The following is a 22,778-nucleotide window of genomic DNA, read 5'->3' on the forward strand; positions in this document are numbered from 1 at the left end:
TGGTAAATTCATTTGATTGGAGACCACCTGTGGTAAATTCATTTGATTGGAGACCACCTGTGGTAAATTCATTTGATTGGAGACCACCTGTGGTAAATTCATTTGATTGAGACCACCTGTGGTAAATTCATTTGATTGGAGACCACCTGTGGTAAATTCATTTGATTTGAGACCACCTGTGGTAAATTCATTTGATTGGAGACCACCTGTGGTAAATTCATTTGATTGAGACCACCTGTGGTAAATTCATTTGATTGGAGACCACCTGTGGTAAATTCATTTGATTGGAGACCACCTGTGGTAAATTCATTTGATTGGAGACCACCTGTGGTAAATTCATTTGATTGGAGACCACCTGTGGTAAATTCATTTGATTGGAGACCACCTGTGGTAAATTCATTTGATTGGAGACCACCTGTGGTAAATTCATTTGATTGGAGACCACCTGTGGTAAATTCATTTGATTGGAGACCACCTGTGGTAAATTCATTTGATTGGACATGAAAGGCACACACCTGTCTATATAATGTCCCACAGTTGACAGTGCATGTCAGAGCAAAAACCAAGACATGAGGTCAAAGCAATTGTCCATAGAGCTCCGAGACAGGATGGTGTTGAGGCAACGATCTGGGGAAGGGTACCAAAAAATGTCTACAGCATTGAAGGTCCCAAGAACACAGTGGCCTCCATCATTCTTAAATGGAAGAAGTTTGGAACCACCAAGACTCTTCCTAGAGATGGCAGCCCTGCCAAACTGAGCAATCAGGGGAGAAGGGCCTTGGTCAGGGAGGTGACCAAGAACCCGATGGTCACTGTGACAGAACTCTAGATTTCGTCTGTGGAGATGGTTGTCCTTCTGGAAGGTTCTCCCATCTCTGCAGCACTCCACCAATCAGGCCTTTATGGTAGAGTGGCCAGACTTCAGTAAAAGGCACACGATAGTGCGCTTGGAGTTTGCCAAAAGGAACCTAGACTGACCAAAGACTGACCACGAGATACAAGGTTCTCTGGTCTGATGAAACCAGATTGAACTATTTTGCCTGAATGCCAAGCGTCACATTGGGGAAAAACCAGGCACCATCCATACGGTGAAGCATGGTGGTGGCAGCATCTTGCTGTGGGGGATGTTTTTCAGCGGCAGGGACTGGGAGACTAGTCAGGATCAAGGCAAAGATAAACAGAGCAATGTACAGAGAGATCCTTGATGAAAACCTGCAGCAGAGTGCTCTGGACCTCAGACTGGGGTAAAGGTTCACCATCCAACAGGAACTAGGTCAGACTGGGACAAGTATCTGAATGTCCTTGAGTGGCCCTGCCAGAGCCTGGACTTGAACCCGGTCAAACATCTCTGGAGAGACCTGAAAGTAGCTGTACAGCGATACTCCCCATCCAACCTGACAGAGCTTGAGAGGATGTGCAGAGAAGGGGAGAAACTTCCCAAATACAGGTGACATGGCTTGAGAGGATCTGCAGAGATACAGGTGTGCCAAGCTTGTAGCGTCATACCCAAGACTCAAGGCTGTAATCGCTGCCAAAGGTGCTTCAACAAAGTACTGAGTAAAAAGTCTGAATACTTATGTAAATGTAATGTCTGTTTTTCTTTTGTAATATTTTTTTAAAATAAATGTAAGTCTTTGCCTTGTAATTATGGGGTGTTGTGTGTTGATTGAACGGGGAAATCAATTTTAGAATAAGGCTTTAACGTAACAAAATGTGGAAAAAGTCTAGGGGTCTGGAATACTTTCCGAATGCTCTGTCAGTATTTAGGTTTCTACTGATCAATCAGAAAACAACATATAATAAAAAATAAAAACAGGCACAAAAACATTTAAATAAAAATGGTTTATTCTCTTTAATATAGTATTTGTTCTATCCATAGCAGAAAAGAGCCTCCATGCCACTCAGTGCTATTATAGCTCTGACCCCAGGCCAGTGCAGCTCCATACTGACCAACACACATCTCACAACACAACACCAGTGCCAAACTGACCTGGAGTCAGTCTCTGTATCACATCTGACATCAGCTTATTTGAAAACAGGGGAGTTGAGCTGGGGTGGGAGCGGGCAGGGATTTCGGGGTGGGGGGCAGTTCTAGGAGGCAATATCACACCTCATAGCTTGGATCTGAGACGTTGTGTGTGACTGGGGCCAAGCAACGCTAGAACCCACGTTGTGAAAGATTTAGGTTTAATCCAAGAGTGTTGTGTGTGTTGCAAGTTGACTTCTTGCTCCAGTATGGCTGTAGACTTGGAGGCAGATCGTTTCTGCCACGAAAGGGTCACAAGTTGAGGTAACAAAGGTTTTCCTGGACGGCAAGAAGGAATAGAGACACGATCAAAAAATGGAAGTCTGGGCTTGTTACAATCTGGGTGTTTCTGTGCAGGTGCAGGTGTGTGTGTGTGGACAGGTGTGAGAATGTGTACATGTCAGGGTTCTCCCCAGGATTATTTATCAAGGTGGTGCAGCTGAGCAGGTGTTTTCAACACCTGTAACTGACATTTCCTGCAATCTACTCATAAATATTGAAGTATTTTATTTTACATAATGGCGCTGCCAGTCCACCAGGTGGCGCCGCTCGAACATTCTTTGGGGAGAACTCTGTGTGTCTGTATGTTACCTCCTCTCTGTCCATCATGTTGCATTGGATCCACTTATTGCCTTGGTGTCTGTGTTGGAGATGGTCTGTTCATTCAGCACTGGATCTGAGGGACACAGAACATGGTAGTCAGGAGACCATCTCTTTCCAATTCACTCTTCATCAGTACAGGTCAAAGTTTAAAGGGACTGTGAGAGATTTCTACAATAAAGTTATGTTACAGTCAGATGAAAAAGGCTTAAAGGGATACTTCTGGATTTTTGCAAATTCCTTTAACTACTGCAGGCATGCTAGCAGATACCCATAGACTTCCAGCCATTGTGCTAATGCTAATTAGCATTGGCTCATAAATGCCTCCAACTTCCTTCATACTGGACACAGAAACATAAAAATAGTATCTACAAATTCAACTGACTATGGGGAAGTACATAAATAGCCTCTGACAAAATCCCAAAGTATCCCTTTAATTGGCAAAATCTGGAACCATCCCTTTAAGGGTTTCAACTGCTTCTAACTATTTACACAACATCACAAAAGTACATTTGCATAAATAATTGCATACTGGACACAGAATGAGTGCACTTCACTGCCTAGCATTGAGTCCATGGACAGGGATGGAGAGAGACAGCGAAAGACTTGAGGCTTTTAGTTGATGATATGTGGCGGCCAAGTTAAAAAAACTATTAGCTGATATGTGGCTGACAGAGGTCTGTTTGTGTCGAGTTCCAAAAATTCTGCCTTAAAAATGTTGGTGGAACAACGTACAGAGAGATGGAAACAGACCTCTGTAGGCTCTGTTAGAGTAGACTGTGTAGACCCCTTATGATCAACACACACAGCAGAAGATATGAGCAGAGTGGAGCGGAGCATGGAGAGGAGACCCATTTACAGAAGTATGGATGCTGCATGGCCTCAGGTAGACAGACAGGTGTGTATCTTACAGAAGTATGGATGCTGCATGGCCTCAGGTAGACAGACAGGTGTGTATCTTACAGAAGTATGGATGCTGCATGGCCTCAGGTAGACAGACAGGTGTGTATCCTACAGAAGTATGGATGCTGCATGGCCTCAGGTAGACAGACAGGTGTGTATCTTACAGAAGTATGGATGCTGCATGGCCTCAGGTAGACAGACAGGTGTGTATCTTACAGAAGTATGGATGCTGCATGGCCTCAGGTAGACAGACAGGTGTGTATCTTACAGAAGTATGGATGCTGCATGGCCTCAGGTAGACAGACAGACAGACAGGTGTGTATCTTACAGAAGTATGGATGCTGCATGGCCTCAGGTAGACAGACAGGTGTGTATCCTACAGAAGTATGGATCTGCTGCATGGCCTCAGGTAGACAGACAGGTGTGTATCTTACAGAAGTATGGATGCTGCATGGCCTCAGGTAGACAGACAGGTGTGTATCCTACAGAAGTATGGATGCTGCATGGCCTCAGCAGTAGACAGACAGGTGTGTATCCTACAGAAGTATGGATGCTGCATGGCCTCAGGTAGACAGACAGGTGTGTATCTTACAGAAGTATGGATGCTGCATGGCCTCAGGTAGACAGACAGGTGTGTATCTTACAGAAGTATGGATGCTGCATGGCCTCAGGTAGACAGACAGGTGTGTATCTTACAGAAGTATGGATGCTGCATGGCCTCAGGTAGACAGACAGGTGTGTATCTTACAGAAGTATGGATGCTGCATGGCCTCAGGTAGACAGACAGACAGGTGTGTATCCTACAGAAGTATGGATGCTGCATCAGGTAGACAGACAGACAGACAGGTGTGTATCCTACAGAAGTATGGATGCTGCATGGCCTCAGGTAGACAGACAGACAGTGTGTATCTTACAGAAGTATGGATGCTGCATGGCCTCAGGTAGACAGACAGGTGTGTATCTTACAGAAGTATGGATGCTGCATGGCCTCAGGTAGACAGACAGGTGTGTATCCTACAGAAGTATGGATGCTGCATGGCCTCAGGTAGACAGACAGGTGTGTATCTTACAGAAGTATGGATGCTGCATGGCCTCAGGTAGACAGACAGGTGTGTATCTTACAGAAGTATGGATGCTGCATGGCCTCAGGTAGACAGACAGGTGTGTATCTTACAGAAGTATGGATGCTGCATGGCCTCAGCAGGTCAGACTGCTGGTGGTGTATCTTACAGCAGCTTGTCCAGCAGGTCCAGGGCCTCAGGGGTCACCAGGTGCTGGTTCTCTGTCTGAACAAACTGCTCCCATGGATGCTGTCTGCCTCGGGGAGGAGAGGGGGAGGTGTGTATCCTTAAACTGGTCTGCAATAAGAAACAGGGAGGTACTGCTTAATCTGGTCCAATAAGAAAAGGATGGATGCTGCTTAATCTGGTCCAATAAGAAACAGGGAGGTACTGCTTAATCTGGTCCAATAAGAAACAGGGAGGTACTGCTTGATCTGGTCCAATAAGAAACAGGGAGGTACTGCTTGAATCTGGTCCAATAAGAAACAGGGAGGTCCTGCTTAATCTGGTCCAATAAGAAACATGGAGGTACTGCTTGATCTGGTCCAATAAGAAACAGGGAGGTCCTGCTTAATCTGGTCCAATAAGAAACACTATTTAGTTTAACATTTCAAAATGTAACGCTACGGTTGTGTTCCGAGGGGGGTATGTTGACACATCGCTTCACAAGTATCGCCGTTCCCAAGGGAACAAACATCCAATAAAAGGAGAGACTGGGGGGCTAAAATGTGAAGGTGATTGGATCTATACTTTGTATTCCATGTCCTTCAGGGTAACACAGAAACAACAGAACACTGGGATGTGGATTTCTACACAATCTATTTCTATCTGAAACATTCCACACGGTAGAGGCTAGCACAGTGGTATCTACAGAAGTAAACAAACAGTGCCCACCCACTGCACTAAAACGAATCCCAATAGAGCCACTGAATACCACCCCAGCAGCCCTCAACAGCAGCCCCACCCGAGTGACAGTGTTTCTGGCATGTCAGTGCTCTGTCAAATTGTTTGGCTTTTCAATGAGCAATAGACTTGACGAGAGCATGAACAGATGAAGGGGCCAGGCTAGCCCTGTGCTACACCCCTAGTGGTACTTACTGTCCCAGGAGGTCTTTGAAACGCGTGTCCAGCTCAATGTGGTACTTGTGTAGGTAGCCGAACAGCTCATCTGTCCCAAGAAACAGGGAGGGACCAGCTGGACACAACATGGGGACAGTCAGAGGAACGTTGAGACACACATCTAGCATACAGCCACACCTTCTACGTCAAAGATGAACCGTGTTCATAGTGTGTATTCATGTGGTCATTTAGTTGTAATTATATACAACTAGGTCCTGCATTAAATATATATATAAATAAAAAACATGGATGTTTGACAATAGAAGAAGTGATGACCTCACTAGTGACTGGTCCCACTCCCAATGACGCCATTTCACACTGTGGTATTACATACAAGCATAGTATCATGGACTAGTGTAGTGTGGAGCTGTGTGTGTGTGTGTGTACCTGATCGTAGTTGCCCTGTGTGTGTGTGTGTGTACCTGATCGTAGTTGCCCTGTGTGTGTGTGTTGTACCTGATACTGCCCTGTGTGTATTGTGTGTACCTGATCGTAGTTGAAACAACAGAACCTGTGATGTGTGATGTGTGTGTACCACGTAGTTGCCCTGTGTGTGTGTGTGTGTACCTGATCGTAGTTGCCCTGTGGTGTGTGTGTACCTGATCCCAGTTGCCCTGTGTGTGTGTGAGTGTACCTGATCAGTTGCCCTGTGTGTGTGTGTGTGTACCTGATCGTAGTTGCCTGGCATGTGTGTGTGTGTGTGTGTACCTGATCGTAGTTGCCTGTGTGTGTGTACCTGATCGTAGTTGAGCATGTGTGTGTGTGCCCTGTGTGTACCTGATCGTAGTTTACTGTCCCAGGAGGTACCTGAAACGTAGTGTCCAGTGTGTGTGTGTGTACCTGATCGTAGTTGCCCATCTGTCCCAAGAACCTGATCGTAGTTGCCACAACATGGTGTGACAGTCAGTGTACCTGAGAACACATGTAGCATGTGTGTGCCACCTTCTACATGTGTGTGTGTGTGTGTACCTGTTCATAGTGTGTATTCATGTGGTCCCTGTTGTCCATACAACTAAATTAAATATATATACAAAAACATGTGTTGATGTACCTGAATCGTAGTGTGTCCCACAGTTGTAAGTGTGTGTGTGTGTGTACCTGTATGTAGTTGTATGTGTGTTACTAGTGTCTACCTGATAGTCCACTTGTGAGCTGTGTGTGTAGTGTGTACCTGATCGTAGTTGCCCTGTGTGTGTGTGTGTACCTGATAGTTCCCTGTGTGTGTGTGTGTGTGTACCTGATCGTAGTTGCCCTGTGTGTGTGTGTGTGTGTACCTGATAGTAGTTGTCCTGTGTGTGTGTGTGTGTACCTGATCGTAGTTCCTGTGTGTGTGTGTGTGTACCTGATCGTAGTTGCCCTGTGTGTGTGTGTGTGTACCTGATCGTAGTTGTCCTGTGTGTAGTTGCCCTGTGTGTGTGTACCTGATCGTAGTTGCCCTGTGTAGTGTGATGTAGTTGTGTGTGTGTGTGTGTACCTGATCGTAGTTGCCTTGTGTAAGTGTGCCCTGATCGTAGTGTGTGTGTGTACCTGATCGTAGTTGATCCTGTGTGTGTGTGTGTGTACCTGATCGTAGTTGCCCTGTGTGTGTGTGTGTACCTGATCGTGTGTGTGTGTGTGTGTGTACCTGATCGTAGTTCCCATTGTGTGTGTGTGTGTGTACCTGATCGTAGTTGTCCTGTGTGTGTGTGTGTGTACCTGATCGTAGTTGTCCTGTGTGTGTGTGTGTACCTGATCGTAGTTGTCCTGTGTGTGTGTGTGTACCTGATCGTAGTTGTCCTGTGTGTGTACCTGATCGTAGTTGTAGTAGTTGTCCTGTGTGTGTGTGTGTACCTGATAGTCCAGTTGTCCTGTGTGTGTTGTCCTGTAGTGTGTGTGTGTACCTGATTAATAACGTAGTGTGTACCCTGTGTGTTAATGTGTGTACCTGATAGTCCCACATTGTGTGTAGTGGGAGGTGTGTGTACCTGTGTCTACCTGATAGTCCACATTGTGTGTAGTGTTGTAACTAGTGTCTACCTGATAGTCCACATTGTGTGTGTGTGTGTGTACCTGATAGTCCACATTGTCCTGTGTGTGTGTTAACTAGTGTACCTGATAGTCCCACATTGTGTGTGTGTTGTGTGTGTACCTGATAGTCATTGATGTAAGTAGTCAGAGGTTGTTATTAACTAGTGTGTACCTGATAGTCCACATTGTGTGTGTGTGTACCTGATCGTACCTGATGTCCTGTGTGTGGACCATAACAAGTGTCTACCTGATCACAGTTGTCCTGTGTGTGTGTGTTATTAACAAGTGTACCTGATCGTACATTGTCCTGTGTGTGTGTGTACCTGATCGTAGTGTCCTGTGTGTGTGTAGTGTACCTGACCTGATAGTCCACATTTGTAAGTAGTGTTATTAACTGTGTCTACCTGATAGTCCAGTTGTCCTGTGTGTTGTGTGTACCTGATGATGTCCATTGTGTGTGTGTGTGTACCTGATCTAGTGTGTCCTGTAGTCCACATTGTGTGTGTAAGTAGTAGTTGTCCTGTGTGTAGTGTCTACCTTAGTCGTATTGTGTCCTGTGTGTGTGTGTACCTGATCGTAGTTGTCCTGTGTGTGTGTGTGTGTCTACCTGATAGTCCACATTTGTCCTGTAGTGTTGTGTGTCTACCTGATCCACATTGTGAAGTGTCCTGTGTTGTGTGTGTGTACCTGATAGTCCACATTGTGTTGTCCTGTGTGTGTGTGTGTAACTAGTGTCTACCTGATCGTCCACATTGTCCTGTGTGTGTGTGTGTACCTGATCGTAGTTGTCCTGTGTGTGTGTGTGTACCTGATCGTCTAGTTGTCCTGTAGTGGTGTGTGTGTGTGATTGTCCTGTTGTGTGTAGTGTACCTGATGTAAGTTGTCCTGTGTGTGTGTGTACCTGATAGTCCACAGTTGTCCTGTGTGTGTGTGTGTACCTGAGTTGTAGTCCACATTGTGTGTGTGTTAACTAGTGTCTACCTGATAGTCCCTTGTGTAAGTAGTGTTACCTAACGTAGTGTGTACCTGTAGTGTGTGTGTGTACCTGATCGTAGTTGTCCTGATGTGTGTAGTGTCTACCTGAGTGTCTACCTGATAGTCCTGTGTGTAAGTGTGTTACCTTAACTAGTGTGTCCTGGCACATGGAAGAACGGCTCTTTCAGGAAGATCATGTTATTAACATGCAGCCTGAGTCCACATGTCCAGACTGTAGTGTTATAGCTACAAACACCAAGGACAGCACAGATGCATTGGTACACCTGTAAACATACTACTATTGAACATACTCATGCTAGCAGACAGATACATGTGTTGATGTAACCAGTATTAAAGCAAAACGTGCATCGTGATGTACTGCAGGGTATGTGGGATGTCCACATTGTGTAAGCAGTGTTAATAACTAGTGTCTACCTGATAGTCCACATTGTGTAAGTAGTGGGAGGTGTGTTAATAACTAGTGTCTACCTGATAGTCCACATTGTGTAAGTAGTGTTATTAACTAGTGTCTACCTGATAGTCCACATTGTGTAAGTAGTGTTATTAACTAGTGTCTACCTGATAGTCCACATTGTGTAAGTAGTGGGAGGTGTGTTATTAACTAGTGTCTACCTGATAATCCACTAGCAGCTCCGGTCCTTTAAAATAACGGGAGGCCACTCTGACGTTGTATTCCTGAGCTGGGTGGTAGAACTCAGCCAGACCCCAGTCTATGAGACGCAGCTGAGAGACAGAGAGAGACAGAGGAATTAGAGGGGGTTTTAGGGCAGTGTGACATCTACAGAAGCAGAGCTTCCTGTTTTGCATTGTGTTAACCTGCCTTCTAAGCCTTTTCAAAATGTCCTTCTGACCCACCAACTAGTGGACCATCTGGGAACTACGGATCTACAGTATGTTCGGGATCAATTTACATTTTGAAAAACAGTAAAAGGAGGTAAAGGAATTCAGTTGAAAATAGTCTGAATATTAAACAGATCATTTTAAATTTATACAATTGAACATTCAGTTGGTTATTGAAGTTGAAAAAAGGATTTAATCCATAAAGCTGCAAAAATGTCACTTCTAGGACGACCAGACCAAATTCACATAGAAACGTGTGTTACAGATCTGTCATTCTTAATTGAACGCAAGTCTAAGATCTATTCTATGGGTGCTATTTCTATGCTTCTAGTTCTTACGTTTCGTTTTTTTGCGTCTTTAACTTTCAGATTTGCTTCAAAAAACAGCTGAAAATACAATATTTTAGGTCATGAAAAATATGTTTCACTGCGGTTTAGATGCTACAGTGATTCTCTACACTCATCTTTAATTTGAAGGGATCCCGAGTGGCACAGCAGGTCTAAGGCACTGCATCTCAGCTCTAGAGGCGTCACTACAGACACCCTGGTTCGAATCTAGGCTGTATCACAACCGGCCGTGATTGAGAGTCCCATAGGGCTGCGCACAATTGGCCCAGCGCCGTTCGTGTTTGGCCGGTGTAGGCCGTCATTTCTAAAATAAGAATTTGTCCTTAACTGACTTGCCTAGTTAAATAAAAAGGTTAAAACCATTTTTAAAAATCTTGGCCTTCAGCTTTGTGTTTGCTTGCTGCAGCTCCATTACTGCCACCTGGTGGCGAAACAGAACCATGACAGCCTGCCCCACCCTGGACCCCCCCTCTCCATCTACACAGCGTTTTGGTGCCATACCCTGACCCATTTAGCACCTTCTGAAGTTCCCTCTCTGGATGAGACCCAATTATCTCTTCTTCCTCCCAAAGTGTGACCTTGTTTACTTCCCTTGACTGATTCTGAAAGGAAACGACAGGCGTAACAAATATGGTAGGAACTCCCACTAACCTATGCATCCACCAATCCAATTACATTACATTACAGTGAGAAGATGACTGATTACTGCTGAATTCGTGTAGCACAACAATGTAAGCTTTGTGAGACTTGCGGACGGTTGTAAGAGGGACAAATCGAGTGTACACTTCAGGTGATATTTGGGACACAGGTTCTGTGACCCTGCTGATAAAACAACAGTGTTGTTGCTCTGCTTCTGACCCAGGAGAAATTAGCTGCAGCTCCGGCTGCTATGAGGACAGCTATTTGGGAAACACTGGCCTAGATTAGTAGGGAACAGGGGCAGGAATGGTGTTTATTATAACATACATTATTAAAAAATGGGCGTCTTATATAGAAATAGGTCCTGCCTCTCGCTAAATAGTCGAAAGCAGATTATTCAGTAGATGTTCCTACCGGTTCTAGATTATGGTGACATCTATATCAGGGGTTTACAACCCTGTTCCTGGAGAGCTACCCTCCTGTAGGTTTTAACTCCAACCCTGTTCCTGGAGAGGTACCCTCCTGTAGGTTGTAACTCCAACCCTGTTCCTGGAGAGATACCCTCCTGTAGGTTGTAACTCCAACCCTGTTCCTGGAGAGGTACCCTCCTGTAGGTTTTAACTCCAACCCTGTTCCTGGAGAGCTACCCTCCTGTAAGTTGTAACTCCAACCCTGTTCCTGGAGAGGTACCCTCCTGTTGGTTTTAACGACAACCCTGTTCCACGGGTCATTAATATGACCAGGATTATCAACAACTACCACGGGTCGCTAATATAATATGACCAGGATATCAACAACTACCACGGGTCGCTAATATAATATGACCAGGATTATCAACAACTACCACGGGTCGCTAATATAATATGACCAGGATTATCAACAACTACCACGGGTCGCTAATATGACCAGGATTATCAACAACTACCACGGGTCGCTAATATGACCAGGATTATCAACAACTACCACGGGTCATTAATATGACCAGGATTATCAACAACTACCACGGGCCGCTAATATGACCAGGATTATCAACAACTACCACTGTTCCACTGGATGTCATAAGGTGAATGCACCAATCTGTAAGTCGCTCTGGATAAGAGCGTCTGCTAAATGACTTAAATGTAATGTAAATGTAAACTACCACGGGTCGCTACTATGACCAGGATTACCAACAACTACCACGGGTCGCTAATATGACCAGGATTACCAACAACTACCACGGGTCGCTGATATGACCAGGATTACCAACAACTAGCACGGGTCCCTAATATGACCAGGATTACCAACAACTAGCACGGGTCGCTAATATGACCAGGATTACCAACAACTACCACGGGTCGCTTATATGACCAGGATTACCAACAACTACCACGGGTCGCTAATATGACCAGGATTATCTACAACTACCACGGGTCGCTAATATGACCAGGATTACCAACAACTACCACGGGTCGCTTATATGACCAGGATTACCAACAACTACCACGGGTCGCTGATATGACCAGGATTACCAACAACTACCACAGGTCGCTGATATGACCAGGATTATCAACAACTACCACGGGTCGCTAATATGACCAGGATTACCAACAACTACCACGGGTCGCTAATATGACCAGGATTATCAACAACTAGCACGGGTCGCTAATATGACCAGGATTATCAACAACTAGCACGGGTCGCTAATATGACCAGGATTACCAACAACTACCACGGGTCGCTAATATGACCAGGATTACCAACAACTATCACGGGTCGCTAATATGACCAGGATTATCAACAACTAGCACGGGTCGCTAATATGACCAGGATTACCAACAACTACCACGGGTCGCTAATATGACCAGGATTACCAACAACTACCACGGGTCGCTAATATGACCAGGATTATCAACAACTAGCACGGGTCGCTAATATGACCAGGATTATCAACAACTAGCACGGGTCGCTAATATGACCAGGATTACCAACAACTACCACGGGTCGCTAATATGACCAGGATTACCAACAACTACCACGGGTCGCTACTATGACCAGGATTACCAACAACTACCACGGGTCATTAATATGACCAGGATTATCAACAACTACCACGGGTCGCTACTATGACCAGGATTACCAACAACTAGCACGGGTCGCTAATATGACCAGGATTATCAACAACTAGCACGGGTCGCTAATATGACCAGGATTACCAACAACTACCACGGGTCGCTAATATGACCAGGATTACCAACAACTATCACGGGTCGCTAATATGACCAGGATTATCAACAACTAGCACGGGTCGCTAATATGACCAGGATTACCAACAACTACCACGGGTCGCTAATATGACCAGGATTACCAACAACTACCACGGGTCGCTACTATGACCAGGATTATCAACAACTAGCACGGGTCGCTAATATGACCAGGATTATCAACAACTAGCACGGGTCGCTAATATGACCAGGATTACCAACAACTACCACGGGTCGCTACTATGACCAGGATTGTGCCTTTGGCTCCTGGACAAGGAAAGAAAGTTGATATAAAATAAATAGCCTCCAAGGATATGTTGTGATTGACTAGGCTACTTTGAAGCAAGGTAAGACATGCCTCATTGGTAGTAAAAAAGAAACCTAAACATTCAAGTCTCAAACAATTAAGTTAATGTTTCCTAAAACGCATACTGCCTCCAGCTCACTGCAAAGTGGTGTGTGAGGTGATGAAGCCTGCCTTCTGTTGCCGTTGGAGATGCTGTCCTGACAGACAATCCCCTCAAAGGCTCTGCATGTGTACGGTGTGATAAGACGCATAACGAATATACTGTACTACACCTCACCCCCGGGGCGGCAGGGTAGCCTAGTGGTTAGAGCGGTGGACTAGTAACCGGAAGGTTGCAAGTTCAAATCCCCGAGCTGACAAGGTACAAATCTGTCGTTCTGCCCCTGAACAGGCAGTTAACCCACTGTTCCTAGGCAGTCATTGAAAATAAGAATTTGTTCTTAACTGACTTGCCTAGTTAAATAAAGGTAAAATAAAAATATCCACTAAATTAACCACTAGACCGATAGGCAGGACTAGTCAAATGTGTTTCCATCGACTGGTATTACCGTCAATGAATAGGCTAAAAATAAGTATTATTTCTAAACCGGGATCTTCTTCTACCGGACAATTGGCCAGAGTGCCAATTTATATCCGTTTTTCAACAACATCAGAAATGTAAATTGGCCAAACGCCGGCTAACGGAAACCCTGTGCTCAACAGTTAATCAAACGGCTAACCAGACTATTTGCATTGACTCCCTTGTTTGCACTTACATTCTTCCACTGGCTCTATGCACACTCACTGGACTGTAGCCACACTCTGCTACTGTATTATCTATCCTGCCTTTTACCACCTAGCTACCCCTAGTTACCACCTAGCTACCCACTAGTTACCCCTAGCCACCCCTAGTTACCCCCTAGCCACCCCTAGTTACACCCTAGCCACCCCTAGTTACCCCCTAGTTACCACCTAGCCACCCCCTAGTTACCACCTAGCCACCCCCTAGTTACCACCTAGCCACCCCCTAGTTACCACCTAGCCACCCCTAGTTAGCCACCCCCTAGTTACCCCCTAGTTACCACCCACCTAGTTACCCCCAGCTACCCCTAGTTACCACCTAGCCAGCCACCCCCCCCTAGCCACCCCTAGTTACCCACATGTACATTGCCTTCAGAAAGTATTCATATCCCTTGACTTATTCCACATTTTGTTGTGTTACAGCATGAATTCTAAATGGATTCAATTATTTTTTTCTCACCTCTACACATACCATAATAACAAAGTGAAGGGTAGGGGGGGAATTACACGTTCGCAAAATGTATTGAAAATGAATCAGAAATATCTAAGTTACATAAGTATATTGGAACCGGTACTCCTTGCATGCAGCCTTGTTATTGTTATTTTCATTTACCTCTGCATTGCTGGGAGAGGAAACATTTCACAGTGAAGTCTACACCTGTTGTACTCATAACATAAAATGTTATTTGATTTATTTTTTGCGGGTCGACAGTTTTACTGCTCATCACCACATTCTCTACGGTGAAGTTGGTCTGGCCGTCTCTGATATCACGTAGGATGATACATTTCTGTGTTTTCATTCATAAAGCCTTTTAACAACAAAAAAAAACTCACTGTACCTAACATCATTACTAACCTCTAGACATGAGTGGATAAGTCTGGAAAATTCATTCGGTCTGTATTGAGTTATAGGTAAACCAGCTTGTAGTTTTTTTTCCTCCACTGTATTTGTGGAACAATATTCAAAAATGTGATGTGTTGGTGTCTCTGGGTCAATTCAAGAAGCTGATTGAGGACATTATTACTGATGAATGTGTTGGTGTCTCTGTGTCAATTCAAGAAGCTGATTAGACATTATTACTGATGAATGCCAAAAACTCCTCTGTTGGTGTCTCTGATGGTCAATTCAGAAAGAAGCTGATTATACATTATTACTGATGAATGTGTTGGTGTCTCTGGGTCAATTCAAGAAGCGGGCTGATTGATTGATGTGTTGACTGAACAGAGGTCAATTCAAGAACTGATGAATGTGTTGGTGTCTCTGGGTCAATTCAAGAAGCTGATTATCCACCTTCCGTTTTGCCATTTTTGATTACTGATGAATTGTTGGTGTCTCTGGGTCAATTCAAGAAGCTGATTGAGGACATTATTACTGATGAATGTGTTGGTGTCTCTGGGTCAATTCAAGAAGCTGATTGAGGACATTATTACTGATGAATGTGTTGGTGTCTCTGGGTCAATTCAAGAAGCTGATTGAGGACATTATTACTGATGAATGTGTTGGTGTCTCTGGGTCAATTCAAGAAGCTGATTGAGGACATTATTACTGATGAATGTGAATGTGTTGGTGTCTCTGGGTCAATTCAAGAAGCTGATTATACATTATTACTGATGAATGTGTTGGTGTCTCTGGGTCAATTCAAGAAGCTGATTATACATTATTACTGATGAATGTGTTGGTGTCTCTGGGTCAATTCAAGAAGCTGATTGAGGACATTATTACTGATGAATGTGTTGGTGTCTCTGGGTCAATTCAAGAAGCTGATTATACATTATTACTGATGAATGTGTTGGTGTCTCTGGGTCAATTCAAGAAGCTGATTGAGGACATTATTACTGATGAATGTGTTGGTGTCTCTGGGTCAATTCAAGAAGCTGATTGAGGACATTATTACTGATGAATGTGTTGGTGTCTCTGGGTCAATTCAAGAAGCTGATTAGGACATTATTACTGATGAATGTGTTGGTGTCTCTGGGTCAATTCAAGAAGCTGATTGAGGACATTATTACTGATGAATGTGTTGGTGTCTCTGGGTCAATTCAAGAAGCTGATTGAGGACATTATTACTGATGAATGTGTTGGTGTCTCTGGGTCAATTCAAGAAGCTGATTGAGGACATTATTACTGATGAATGTGTTGATTTCTCTGGGTCAATTCAAGAAGCTGATTGAGGACATTATTACTGATGAATGTGTTGGTGTCTCTGGGTCAATTCAAGAAGCTGATTATACATTATTACTGATGAATGTGTTGGTGTCTCTGGGTCAATTCAAGCTGATTATACATTATTACTGATGAAGCTGATTCTGGGTCAATTCAAGAAGCTGACATTATTACTGATGAATGTGTTGGTGTCTTTGGGTCAATTCAAGAAGCTGATTATACATTATTACTGATGAATGTGTTGGTGTCTCTGGGTCAATTCAAGAAGCTGATTGAGGACATTATTACTGATGAATGTGTTGGTGTCTCTGGGTCAATTCAAGAAGCTGATTGAGGACATTATTACTGATGAATGTGTTGGTGTCTCTGGGTCAATTCAAGAAGCTGATTGAGGACATTATTACTGATGAATGTGTTGGTGTCTTTGGGTCAATTCAAGAAGCTGATTATACATTATTACTGATGAATGTGTTGGTGTCTCTGGGTCAATTCAAGAAGCTGATTATACATTATTACTGATGAATGTGTTGGTGTCTCTGGGTCAATTCAAGAAGCTGATTATACATTATTACTGATGAATGTGTTGGTGTCTCTGCGTCAATTCAAGAAGCTGATTGAGGACATTATTACTGATGAATGTGTTGGTGTCTCTGGGTCAATTCAAGAAGCTGATTATACATTATTACTGATGAATGCGTTTGTTTTTTTATGACCATGTTTCTCATCTGTAAAAGAAACCTTGGTCTCAGTAGGACTCCCTGACAAAAATAAAAGGTTAAATATATATATTTTTTTAACCCTGTAGAGAACCAGGACAAAAAAGAGAATATTGTTTGGGGGCGGGGCCAACTTCCATCATGTATGAATAGAGGATGATGTCAGCGAAACCAGAAATCCTCAAAAATCAGGAAATGAAGAAACCCCAACCCTGGAGTGTTTGATGTTGCTCCTAGGTCTCTCCAGATTGTATCTCAATGAGAATAACCTGTTTAAATAAAGATGATCGGATGGCTACCTTTCTCGTCTGGTGGTCGATCATGACATTGTGTGGTTTGACGTCCCTGTGCATGATCCCCATGCTATGGCAGTAGTCCAGAGCCTGTAGGAGACAACACAAAGGACAACACAGTCTAGACGACACAGCCTTTATCTGAAGACTCAGGCCCTCTTGACCCCCCAAAACATGTCAATGGAAACAAATTGAAGCCAAATTATTTGAAAAGTGGGATGCAACAGAGCCAAGCAAGGGGACCTGCCAGTTTCCCTTACCTTGAGAAGCTCATACACATAGAAACGAATATCAAAGTCTGTTAACTTCTGGTAAAGTTCCTGTGAATGAAATTAAAACAAAAAGTTAACCTACAGTGCATTTGGAAAGTATTCATACCACTTGACTTTTTCCACATTTTGTTACAGCCTTATTCTAAAATGTATTAAAGAAAAAAAGAAATGTCCTCAATCTACACACAAGACCCCATAATGACAAACCAAAAACTGGTTTTGTTAAATTCGGAAATGTACATTTTTTTTTTACATAAGTATTCAGAACCTTTGCTTTGAGACTCGAAATATCTCAGGTGAATCCAGTTTCCATTGATCATCCTTGAGATGTTTCTACAGCTTGATTGGAGCCCACCTGTGGTAAATTCAATTGATCAGACATGCACACACATGGCTATATAAAACATGTCCGACAGTGGACAGTGCATGTCAGAGCAAAAACCAAGCCATGAGGTTGAAGGACATGTCCGTAGAGCTCCGAGACAGGATGGTGTCGAGGCACAGATCTAGGGAAGGGTACCAACAAAAAATGTATGCAGCATTGAAGGTCCCCAAGAACACAGTGGCCTCCATCATTCTTAAATTAAACAAGTTTGGAACCACCAAGAATCTTCCTAGAGCTGGCCGCCCGGACAAACTGAGCAATCGGGGGAGAAGGGCCTCGGTCAGGGAGGTGACCAAGAACCCAATGGTCACTCTAGAGCTCTGTCAGAGTTCCTCTGTGGAGATGGGAGAACCTTCTAGAAGGACAACCATCTATGCAGCACTCCACCAATCTGGCCTTTACGGTAGGGTGGCCAGACAGAAGCCACTCAGTAAAAGGCACAAGACAGCTTGCTTGGAGTTTGCCAATGGGCGCCTAAAGACTGACCATTTTCTCTGGTCTGATGAAACCAAAATGTAACTGATTGGTCTGAATTCCAAGCGTCACCTCTAGAGGAAACCTGGCACCATCCCTACAGTGAGGAATGGTAGCGGCAGCAACATGCTCTGGGGATGATTTTCAGCGGCAGGGACTGGGAGACGAGGCAGGATCGAGGGAAAGATGAACGGAGCAAAGTACAGAGAGATCCTTGATGAAAACTTGCTCCAGAGCGCAGAGGACCTCAGACCGGGGCAAAAGTTCACCTTCCAAAAGGACAACAACCCAAAGCACACACCCAACAGAACACAGGAGTGGCTTTGGGACAAGTCTCAATGTCCTTGAGTGGCCGAGCCAGAGCCCAGACTTGAACCTGATCGAACGTCTCTGTTAAGACCTGAAAATAGATGTGCAGCGACGCTTCCCATATCCAACCTGACAGAGCTTTGAGAGAATCTTCAGAGAAGAACGGGAGAAACTCCCCAAATACAAGTGAAGCTTGTAGCGTCATACCCAAGACTCAAGGCTGTAATCGCTGCCAACGGTGCTTCAACAAAGTATTGAGTAAATGGTCTGAATACTTACGTAAATGTGATATTTTGTTTTGTTTCGCAAAAAAAATGCTAAACATTTTGTTTTTGCTTTGTCATTATGGGATACTGTGTGTAGATTGTATTCTTTCTTCAAATGTAATGAATTTTTAGAATAGCGCTGTGACAAAATGTGGAAAAAGGTCAAGGGGTCTGAAACCTTTCGGAATGCAATGTTACTTTTAAAACATTTACAGATGAAAAAAGTATTTGTTAGATGATAGCAGTATATTTTCATGTCTTAACGTTTCAAACAGACAATGACCTTAGAGAGAGATCAGCAACTTTAAAAAAAATATAATGTTGTAGTGGTTTCACACAAATGCATGATATTCACCAAACATCAGTACCTTAAAATCTGTGTTATTGATGCACTCAAAGACAAGTGCCGGCGTTCTAGACTGCAGAGAGACAAGATGGGAGAATTCATCCTCCATTAATAAAGAACAAGATGGGAGAATTCATCCTCCATTAATAAAGAACAAGATGGCAGTGAGAGAGAGTTCTATTGTTGAGGACACAATCACCAGCATACATTTCAAACAGAAGCAGAGCAGCACACCACTAAAGGTAAATAAACTGGATGAGAGAGACATTACAATGAAAACAGTCTCACACTCATCTCTCTCCTTGCTTGTGGGATTTATCACCAACATTGTCCAAATAGCCTTCATCAGGGGGGGGAGTCTCTCATTCTAAAGTTTAACTTTGCTGATAGCGGGCTTTGAGAAAAAGTTTTACTTACTATGACTGTGATAGGTGGTTGTCTTACCTAGCTAACTGTGAGAGGCTCTGGATAAGAGTCTGCTAAATAACTGAAATGTAAAATCTGTTAGTCAGAACCTCACTGTGACGATGTGGGCTCATTAATTCCCTTTTCGTGGAGGGGAGGTCACACCCCTAAATGCAAATAAACATGCACCCAATGGAGCTGGGGCTTACCAGAGACCACAGATATATAATCTATAGAAGGGAGTACTGGGGCTGACCAGAGACCACAGAAACATAATCTATAGAAGGGAGTACTGGGGCTGACCAGAGACCACAGAAATATAATCTGTAGAAGGGAGTACTGGGGCTGACCAGAGAGACTACAGAAATATAATCTATAGAAGGGAGTATTGGGGCTGACCGGAGAGACCACATAAATGGAATCTATAGAACAGGCCAAATCATTGATGTCATTATGGGATGACTGGCAGCCATTGCCAGTTTACCAGTCAATTTGTGATTGTTTGAGGCTCTAAGCCCCTTCTAGAGATGATATTTCTACAAGAGAGAGAGACATACCACAGGATCCTTCACTGTGTCCACCAGGCGGATGATGTTGGTTCCACCACGCAAGTTCTCCAGGATCTTAATCTCTCGCTTGATCTTCTTCTTCTTGACAGGCTGAAACAAGAGTTCAATCATTTCCCAAACTTAACACAACAAAAAAAGACCCTCAAAGCCTGAAACAGGCAGGGTCGTAATTCTTCAGTACCAAACGGACACAATTGGACCGAAACTTAACTCTACACACTCTATTGGGGCGGCAGGGTAGCCTAGTGGTTAGAGCGGAGGGGCGGCAGGGTAGCCTAGTGGTTAGAGCGGAGGGGCGGCAGGGTAGCCTAGTGGTTAGAGCGGAGGGGCGGCAGGGTAGCCTAGTGGTTAGAGCGGAGGGGCGGCAGGGTAGCCTAGTGGTTAGAGCGGAGGGGCGGCAGGGTAGCCTAGTGGTTAGAGCGGAGGGGCGGCAGGGTAGCCTAGTGGTTAGAGCGGGGGGCGGCAGGGTAGCCTAGTGGTTAGAGCGGAGGGGCGGCAGGGTAGCCTAGTGGTTAGAGGGTAGCCGGAGGGGCGGCAGGGTGGCCTAGTGGTTAGAGCGGAGGGGCGGCAGGGTAGCCTAGTGGTTAGAGCGTAGAGGCGGCAGGGTAGCCTAGTGGTTAGAGCGTTGGACTAGTGACCGGAAGGTTGCAAGTTCAAATCCCCGAGCTGACAAGGTACAAATCTGTCGTTCTGTCCACTGTTCCTAGGCAGTCATCGAAAATAAGAATTTGTTCTTAACTGACTTGCCTAGTAAAATAAAAAAATTGTGTGTGTGCACTAACGAATATGACGCCGTTCAACTGAAGGCCAACTGTTTTAAGTCGGGGGGCCACATGTCTAGGTTGAGGGGCCTATTAACTCCATTGTATACACCTACGGGGAAAAAAAAAACATTCAAAACACATTGAAAAAATGACAGCAGCTCACCTTGAGGATTTTAACCACCACTTTCTCATTGTTACTGACGTTGACCGCTTCAAACACCTCGCTGTATTTACCCCGGCCCAGCTTACGCACCAGCTGGTAGTTGTCCTGGTTACTGGAGAGAGAAGAACAAGAGAATCCTGAGAAGAGACCAGGTTGTCCTGATTACTGGAGAGAGAAGAACAAGAGAAATCCTGAGAAGAGACCAGGTTGTCCTGATTACTGGAGAGAGAAGAACAAGAGAATCCTGAGAAGAGACCAGTGGGGGGAAATGGTAGGAGTACATGCATGCAGTAGGGTTATTCTCCAGATTATCTGGAAGGGATTAATACACATTTACAACAGGGTTCTCCTAACTCCTGTCCTGAAGAGCAACTGAGTGATAAACAGACGTTTGATCAAACCCTGTAGGCTTGGAATGAAAGCGTGCCGCACCCAACTCTCCAGAATTAGAGAACCCTAGTGACTAACAGTTAGTAGAATAGCTACATCCTTCTTTACCTCCAGCTTGGCACGTGTGCATCGTAGTCCCAGTAGTCCCTGGTCTTCTGCGTGTTGACATCGGTGTAGACCCGAGCTTTACTGCTGACCGTAGGAGGGGGCATCGCGAGCTTGGACGCCCGGTGCTGATGGGGCTCACCTTCCACAACAATACTACTCTTCTTGGCGCGAAATTGGAAGGCAGGGCACCGACTTTCGGGGACACTAGATTTAGTTAACTCCGTGTAAGATGGCCTAACATTGGTTTGGGCTACTTTCGTCCGTAGGTGGTGACCGCAGTCGGCAGCACTTGCTGTGCGGATTGTCAAAGCTACGATGAGCGAGTGCCTGATGCACCTGAACAGCCTGTTTGGCAAGATGCTATGGTGGACCGCCAGTTTCAGGGAGGCGACAGGAGAAAGGGGAAAGAGGACGAGGTAGACTAACACAATTGGCAATAAGGATTCAATATCGGACAGCTAGCTAGTAACTCAAATCGAGAAATGGTTTAAAAAGCTATTCACGAGGCCGAGAGCTGGGCAAGCTAATTGAATTTGACAGACCCCTCTGGTATAAGCAAGATAAGTTAGCTAGTTAGCCTAGATGCTAACCAGCTAAGTTGGGCCCCAGTGTTCATCACAATACTAACGTAAACGAATACGATAAGCCAACATAAGTACAATATCAAACAGCAAGCTTGAGTGGCGATAATAAGTTATTTAACAATGGTCAGTTGGTTTAGAAAAGACGTGAAATCCCGTCTCGCTACATGTACGTTACTGTAGAAATGATTGTCGTTAGCTAGCCTGCTACTGTTAGCTAGCTAGCAGCGCACTCGGGTAGGAAGTCCAGCGACATGTATTTGGGCTTGCGGTGGCACCCTGTCCAGGGCGCAAAGTTGGAGAAAAAATGCCTGAGAATATGACACTTGAAACCGCTCGAATATGTTTTTGAGTCTGGCTAATAGGTTTAGCTTAAATATTAATTCCTAAGAAGACTCCGTCGTTCAAGTCGTAGCTGCTGCTGCTGTGGACTCCGTTGCAACAAAAAAAAAAAACTCACCCGGAAGTAGTCGCCAGTGACCCCCCCTCCCCAAAACGCAACATTGGAGCCACTATTGGAGTCGTTGATGTAGCGGCCCAAAGATCACTACTCTGTCTTGTTACCGGCCACATTCTAACCAGCAGGGGTTCCATTTGTAGCGGGTTTCGTTTAAAGATATACCACACATTTTTAACCTAGCAATTGCTTTATTGAAACATAAACTATATCTTATTTGACTAAGTAAATGTATATAAACATTTCTG

The 22,778-nt window shown here is 44.4% G+C and overlaps 1 protein-coding gene across 1 annotated transcript; it reads right to left on the bottom strand.

Moving 5' to 3' along the window:
* Positions 1-1,827: 1,827 nt before the first annotated feature.
* LOC135565144 (casein kinase II subunit alpha'-like) lies at positions 1,828-22,557 on the bottom strand. The gene is given in 12 exon segments (XM_065011205.1): positions 1,828-2,305; positions 2,618-2,702; positions 4,704-4,843; positions 5,689-5,785; positions 6,550-6,580; positions 9,325-9,435; positions 17,048-17,131; positions 17,302-17,361; positions 19,116-19,166; positions 20,056-20,157; positions 20,995-21,106; positions 21,493-22,557. Coding segments are annotated over 11 exon segments (963 nt in total). The 5' UTR covers positions 21,597-22,557; the 3' UTR covers positions 1,828-2,305; positions 2,618-2,631.
* Between the last annotated feature and the right edge of the window lie 221 nt (positions 22,558-22,778).

The sequence above is a fragment of the Oncorhynchus nerka genome, linkage group LG27 (assembly GCF_034236695.1).
Source record: "Oncorhynchus nerka isolate Pitt River linkage group LG27, Oner_Uvic_2.0, whole genome shotgun sequence".
In the NCBI taxonomy this organism is placed as follows: domain Eukaryota; kingdom Metazoa; phylum Chordata; class Actinopteri; order Salmoniformes; family Salmonidae; genus Oncorhynchus; species Oncorhynchus nerka.